The sequence below is a fragment of the Notamacropus eugenii genome, chromosome 2 (assembly GCF_028372415.1).
Source record: "Notamacropus eugenii isolate mMacEug1 chromosome 2, mMacEug1.pri_v2, whole genome shotgun sequence".
Classification (NCBI taxonomy): domain Eukaryota; kingdom Metazoa; phylum Chordata; class Mammalia; order Diprotodontia; family Macropodidae; genus Notamacropus; species Notamacropus eugenii.
The window spans coordinates 32,353,332-32,361,133 of NC_092873.1; the positions used below are offsets into that span (position 1 = coordinate 32,353,332).

General features: G+C 38.1%; 1 protein-coding gene across 1 annotated transcript; it reads left to right on the forward strand.

Moving 5' to 3' along the window:
• The first annotated feature begins 268 nt into the window (after positions 1–268).
• On the forward strand, positions 269–1,204 carry LOC140523443 (olfactory receptor 5M8-like). Its single transcript, XM_072638309.1, has one exon. The coding sequence runs from the start codon at positions 269–271 to the stop codon at positions 1,202–1,204; it is 936 nt and encodes a 311-aa protein (XP_072494410.1).
• The last annotated feature ends 6,598 nt before the right edge of the window (positions 1,205–7,802 follow it).

Here is a 7,802-nt window from a genome sequence, read left to right on the forward strand (position 1 = left end):
AGAAGGAGGAAGATACAAAGGGAAAAGGGAAAGAAAATAGGAGAGAGGGTAAGAAGGGAGTTTTATCCTGAGGAAATCAACGAAGAACTGGCTATTTTGCCAGAGGATAGTGATTATTGCTTTTATTTTTTTGCTTCCATTTAAACAAGAGTAACAAAATCGATAGGGAGAAAAAAAGATGACCTTGCTATGAAGATAATGATTTAACATTTTCTTTTAATAAATCTTGAAGAAGAGTCAAGGATCCTGGATGTCATCGGTGGAAGTAATGAGTGGAAATGTCACAACAAATCCCCAGTTTATTCTCTTGGGACTAACCCATCGCCGAGAGCTTCGGGTCCTGTTCTTTGTCCTCTTTCTAACCATCTACATCATCACAGTGGAGGGCAACCTGGGGATGATGGTGTTAGTGAAAATCACTTCCCGACTTCACACACCCATGTACTTTTTCCTGAGTCATTTGTCTTTTGTGGACCTCTGTTTCTCTTCCAATGTGAGTTCTAAGATGCTGGAGACTTTCATGGTAGAAAAGCTTACCATTTCCTACTCAGCTTGTTTGGTCCAGTGTTACCTTTTCATTGCTTTGGTCCATGTGGAAATCTACATCCTGGCTGTGATGGCCTTTGATTGCTACATGGCCATCTGTAATCCTCTGCTCTGTGACAGCAAGATGTCTCCCACTGTCCGCAGCTCTCTCATCTCAGTGCCTTATGTCTATGGTTCCCTCACAAGCCTCATGGAGACCATGTGGATCTATAATTTATCATTCTGTGACAGCAATAAGATTGACCATTTCTACTGTGCTGACCCTCCTATCATCAAACTAGTTTGTTCTAGTACTTACAACAAAGAACTCTCTATGTTTGTTGTTGCTGGGTTTAACTTTACGTTTTCCCTATTCATCATTCTTATCTCCTATCTGTATATTTTCTCAGCTGTCTTCAGGCTTCGCTCTGCAGACAGTAGGTGCAAGGCCTTCTCTACCTGTGGGTCCCACCTGACAGCTGTAACTATATTTTATACAGCTCTTTTCTTCATGTATCTCAGAGCACCCTCGGGGACATTTGTGGAGGAAGGAAAAATGGTGGCCGTGTTTTATACCACTGTGATCCCCATGTTGAACCCCATGATCTACAGCTTAAGGAACAAGGAGGTGAAAGAGGTCTTAACCAAAGAACTCTTCAGAAAAAGTTTTGCTAAATAAGTTTTAGTTATTTTTGGTCATAGTATCACAGTGATCTTTAAGTTGCTAAATGCTATACCACATGGTGTCATAGATAGAAGGCTTGGAGCCAAGAAGATGATTGTCCACATTATGCCTCTGGAACATACCAGCTCATGTAACTTCTTAGCATTTCAATCATGTGCATCAGACTACCTATGTGAAAACAAAGTTTTGCTGCACCCTTGTAGCTTCCAAAAATAGCAAATGAAAAACTAATAAAACAAAAACATAAATGAAAGCATGTAGAGGTCTAGGCTACTTTAAGATTACATTGACAAATTAAAGCACACAGTTATTTTTCTTTTATAAAATTTGTAAAAGCAATTGGTCCAATAAATCCAAATGCTAATGAAAGGTCTCTTGGGCTTACAAGGATTTTTGTTATGCAACAAACTGTTTATAGTTCTAACATTTCTTTTGGATGTGAGATGAATCTTTAGACTTGTAATTTTGAGTGCTACCACCATTATCTTAGAGAAAAGAACTGTAAAACATTACTATAAAATAATGAAATAACTATAAAAGTCACTAACATGAAAACCAGCTTTGCATTTCTGCAAGACTCAGTTTCTTCATCTGTTAAATGCAGCTAATAATAGCAACTACCTCAAAGAACTCTTGGGAGACACAGAGAAGATAAGATGTGTGAAGTTGTTTGCTACCCTCAAAGCATTGTATAAATTTAAGTTTTGTGTTTTTCACTGTTATTAATTATTAATGTTATTGCTGTATATTGTATACAATACATTTATATTATTATAATTATTCATTTTCATCCTTTTCCTTCCTTCTGTCTCCCTCTTTTCTTCTTTTATTCCTTCCTTCGTTTCTTAATTTTTCCCTCCTATCCTCTCTCCCTTTTTCTTTCTTGCCCTTTTCTTCTTTAACTCTACATTTCTTCTTGAATCCTTTCTTCCTCCTGTCTATGTATAAGAATATAAGTATAAAGACTCATTGATCATCTTTGCCTACCTAATACCAGGCTCCAATCACCACTTCATGACTTATATAGCTCTAGAGAAAAATATATGCTTCTACATATTTCTCCAGTTTCTGTCTCGTCTCTTCTCATTTTTGGTAATGTCCAGGAGTACAACTAAAAGGTGGCAGAATTAATTGACTTACTAAGGAAAAACTATCAGGGACAGATCAGTGATGGAGTTTTTTTCCTTTCCTTCCCTCTCACTAACAATCTGTCTTCACCTTAGGTACACTGTCCTGTCCTTTCTCTAGACATACTATCACCCTCATTCCCATAAAATGGAATATTTTGTTCTAGGTTAACAATTCAAGGATCTTGCCTCAGATGACTGATTTCTCTGGACATGAAGACCGTCATCTCCAAGGCTTTCTGGAGACACCCTTGGTTATATCTTTTTCCTAGCCTTTTCTGCCCTGCTTTGAGGGGACAGTCCTGGTATCAGTGTGTGTATTTCTGGGGGTGACGAGATAAGTTGGCAAGAACTTCGCACTGTTATTACCTTTCTCTTGTTTCTGAATCCTATCCTTTATTCTTTCTTCAGTTTCTCCAGTTAAGGCATATAGCCTTCCCTTACACACACACACACACACACACACACACACACACACACACACACACACACACACCTTTCAGTCTTAATAGGTCCATCTAATTCTTCTGTGAAACCTCATAAGCCACTGCCATTAGTTCAACCACAGTCAGATAATGTTTTCTTTTATTTGTGCATCTGTGAAAGGAAAATTAACTAGAATACAGGAATGAATAAGAACGAAGTGGGCATGAGAGGTGAAATGTAAAGGAGTCCCCTTAACCTGATCATTTAGGATTTGTTCCCAGATACCCAGGGGTACAGGGAAGTCTGCGGCCCCAATTATTGTAGCTGGAATGAGCAAATGCTTAGGGATTACAAAGCAGTAAGAGTGAAATCTCATTTCAATTAATTATTCACTATTTTTCCTGTATCCAGCTTGCTTTTTTATATACTTGTTTGCATGTGCCCCCATTAGATTACCAGGTGCTTGAGGTCAGGGACAATCTTTTGCCCCTTTTTTTGTTTCCGCATTGCTTAGACACAGTACCTGGCACACAGTAATCACTTAATAGAAGTTTCTGAATGTTGTTTGAATACAGATACTAATAGTATAAGTGTAGAATTCATTATGAGGCACATCTGCCCTGGCTGGAATCCAAAGAAATTTGGTTACTAGAGAACCTCAAAAGGCAGTCTGCTTCATTGACACAATGGACAAATACGAACTGACCTCTTCAGAAAAGTATGGGGATTGGTAAAATGTTTCATTGTGGAGAGCAGAACCAAGTCAATAAAAGAGAATGTAAACGAATAAAAGATGGTCTTTGGGTGATCTCATTCTAGGTTCAAATTTTGACATTTACTGGTTGGGTGACTCAAGGCTAGTGATTTGACCTCTTGGCTTCAGACCATCTGATTGCAAAATGAAAGAGTTGAATTGTATGATCTCCAAGGTCCTTCCAATTCTGACACTTCACAGTCTATGTCCGTTCTAATGTCCTTGACTTCCTGATGTTTTCTGACCTGTAGTTTGAACTGTCTTCTAGTTTTTAATATTCTATTGGATTAAGTCCCCTTTTACTCTGGATATTTATTAGATCTGTGAATTTCACTTATGCAGTACCCAAAGATGTTAAGTAGGAATTGCTTTACTGTTCCTGAAGTTTTTAAGTGTTTCTTGTAATGATGCCAGTTACGGATATGTCTAATTACTCTGCATATTTATGACAAAACAGACACACAAACCTCACAGCAATGGAAACATAAATAACAAAACTTGTAAGCATTTTCAAATTTCTTGATTAAAAAATAGTGCTGAGGGGGAGCCAAGGTGGTGGAGTAGAAAGATGCACATACACTAGCTCTTCCCCCACAGCCCATAGAATACCTGTGAAAAAGACTCTCAACAAATTCTAGAGCAGCAGAAGCCACAGAACAACGGAGTGGAGGAGATTCCCAGCCCAGGGTAACTTGAAAGTCTGACGGGAAATGTCTGTCTAACCAGACTCGGAGCAGAGCGCAGTCCAGCCTTGGCCATGCAGCATGGCTCAAGAGAAGGATGTGAGCTGGCCTCAGGGGCTGAATACCCAGCCACAGTAGCAGTGGTTCCAAGATCCCTGAACCCACAGGCGTCAAAGGTCACTGAGAGGGTTTTTTCAGCTGGCTGAGAAGGGAGAAGGGCCTTCCCATAGCTCCAGCCTCAGGCAGCTGTGGCAGAGGCCATATTGGGCATCAGCAGTTACCACAGCAACCCGCATCCATTGTCGGATCATAAAACGCCCTGGGGTACTGAGCAGCAGATTCTTACCTCAGCCTTGTGTAGAGGCCTTGTCCCCACCTAATGCTCCTGAGGGATTTGATCAGTTGATCTTTATTTCACATGGAATGGCAGCCCTGCCCCTGCAACTTACCTGAATCTCAGCTCCCAGTGCTGGCTTGGTGGAAAGGGAGGCCAGGTGACTGTGGAGACAACACTCTGCTACTCAGATTCTGGGCACAAAAATTGCTGTTTGCTCCAGATCAGTGCATATACTTGATTATGCCACCTTGGAGGAACTGAGATCTTACAGATACCCAGAGTACACCCTACTCTTGACAAAGGACTCAAAAGTCAAGTAACTGGCCAAAAAAGGGGGAAAAAATAAGACCATAGAAGGCTACTTTCTTGGTGAACAGATATCTTCTCTCATCCTTTCTGATGAGGAATAACAATGTTTACCATCAGATAAAGACATAAAAGTCAAGACTTCTGTATCTCAAACATCCAAAACAAATATTCAATGCTCTCAGGTCATGGAAGAGCTAAAAAAGGATTTTGAAAATAAAGTAAAATAGGTGGAGGAAAAATTGGGAAGAGAAATGAGAGAGATGCAAGAAAATCATGAAAAGCAAGTCAACAACTTGCTAAGACAGACCCAAAAAATGGTGAAGACAATAACACGTTTAAAAATAGGCTAACTCAATTGGCAAAAGAGGTTCAAAAAGCCAATGTGGAGAAGAAGGCTTTCAAAAGCAGAATAAGCCAAATGGAAAAGTAGGTTGAAAAGCTCACTGAAGACAATAGTTCTTTCAAAATTAGAATGGAGACTAATTACTTTACGAGAAACAAAGAAATCACAAAACAAAACCCAAAGAATGAAAAAATGGAAGATAATGTGAAATACCTCATTGGAAAAACAACTTCCCTGGAAAATAGATCCAGGAGAGACAATTTAAAAATTGTGGGACTATCTGAAAGCCATGACCAAAAAAAGAGCCTAGACATCACCTTTCATGGAATTATCAAGGAAATCTGCCTTGATATTCTAGAATCAGGGGGCAAAATAAATATTGAAAGAAAGATATCCAAAAAGAGAAACTCCTAGAAACACTGTAGCCAAATTTCAGAGTTCCCGGGTCAAGGAGAAAATATTACAAGTGGCTAGAAAGAAACAATTTGAGTATTTTGGAAATACAACCAGGATAATAGAAGATCTATCAGTTTCTACATTAAGGGATGGAAGGGCATGGAATATGATATTCCAGAAGTCAAAAGAACTAGGATTAAATCCAAGAATCATCTACCCAGCAAAACTGAATATAATACTTCAGGGGGAAAATGATCTTTCAAAGAAATCGAGGACTTTCAAGCATTCTTAATGAAAAGACCACAGCTGAAAAGAAAATTTGACTTTCAAACACAAGAATCAAGAGAAGCATGAAAAGGTAAACAGAAAAGAGAAATTATAATGGATTTAACTAAAGTTGAACTCTTTAGATTCCTACATGGAAAGACAATATTTGTAACTTTTGAAACTTTTATCAGTATCTGGGTAGTTGGTGGGATTACACACACACACACACAAACACACACACACACACACACACACACAGAAAGAGAGAGAGAGAGAGAGAGAGAGAGAGAGACAGAGACAGAGACAGAGACAGAGACAGAGACAGAAACAGAGACAGAGACAGAGAAGCACAGGGTTAGTGGAGTAGGATGGGATCAAATCTAAAAAATTAAATTTCAGGGGTGAGAGAGGAATATTTTGGGAGGAGAAAGGGAGAAATGGAATGGGGCAAATTATTTCTCATCAAAGAGGCAAGAAAAAGACTTTTCAATGAAAGGAAAAAGGGGTGAGGTGAGAGAGAAAACATAAAACTTACTCTCATCACATTTGACTCAAGGAAGGAATAAAATGCACACTCATTTTGGTATGAAAAAAATAGTGCAGTCCTTTCAAATAGGATGTACCCCAAGGATGTTCAAGATTCCCCACTTGGATTACTCTTCTTTGGTGTGTCTACGAAATTCTTCAGGGATAAAATGGATAATTATTATCCCAGGTATAAATCCTTCTGGATAAGTTTTTTCTTTGATTTTGTTGTCAGTATGAAAATATCTTTTCTCAGGTGGGCCTGACAATTTTGAAAAATTGTAGTCAGAAATTTATCCTTTGATTTCTTTTATTCCATTATATTTCTTAAAGACTGTGACATTTTGATGGTGGAATATTGGAGAGAGTGGTCAGAAGAAAAGGGATTTGAGAGTTTTGCATAGAAAATGATAATCCATCTGCTGGAAGAAACAACAAGAGACTAAGAGGCAGGAGATGGAGGTTTAAAGCCTGTCTCTACCACTGACTTTCTCAGTATGAGACCTTGAACAAGGTATATCCCTTCTCTGGGTTTCAGTTTCTTCCTTTATGAAATGAGGTAATTATGGTCACTGATATCCCTTCAAATCCGTACAAAATTTTGTGGCTTTTTAATCTCTGAAGTTCTTTTTACCTCTTAGATTTAATGAAATATCTTTCTATGAATAGAATCAGGTGGAGTAAATTTTACGTTTCTTTTTCTCTAAAATTATGAAAATATTCTCATTCCTGTACTTCTATGTCAAAATAATTATGGTGTTGTACAATTCACAAATTACTATGTCTCCAGAAACTGTGTGAGATAGATAGTGTAATCATTGTTATCTACATTTCAAAGTTGAAAATTAGAGTCTTAATATTAAGGTTCTTTGCTTATATAGAAAACTGGGAGAATGCAGACATTAACATTGATTCATATTTATGTTTTTGATAGTGCCCAGGGATATAAAACATGTAGACCAGTATCTATTTGACAGGAAAAGAAAAGAGCTTCAGTAATAACGAGTTAATTTCCCTGATTTGTACTTCAGTAAAAGAATAAAATAGTCTTTCAAAAATAAAAGGTGAGCTTCAAGATAAAAATAAAGAAAAAATCTGGTCAAGGCAAACAGGAGTTCTACGTGGGGTTGCGGGGTCAGAGTATGTAAGAATCAGTGTGATGCAAAGAAAGAAGGGAGGAATAACAGCTGAATACTTGTAGTTAAGTAAGAAGAATGAGTAAGAGGTGTTCCTGCAGAGGAAACAAATAGATTCTTTCAGGAAGATGCAGGTTAATTACTCCAGGCAGTGGTTATGTAGATCCCCAGGTAAACACCGTCAGGAAAGAGCTTGTTCAGCAATGTTTAGACAAAAAAGAAAATGAATGGTAATTTGTGAGTGCTTGCTGCATGGCAATAAAGTGAGTATTTTTACAAGCAGTGTAAA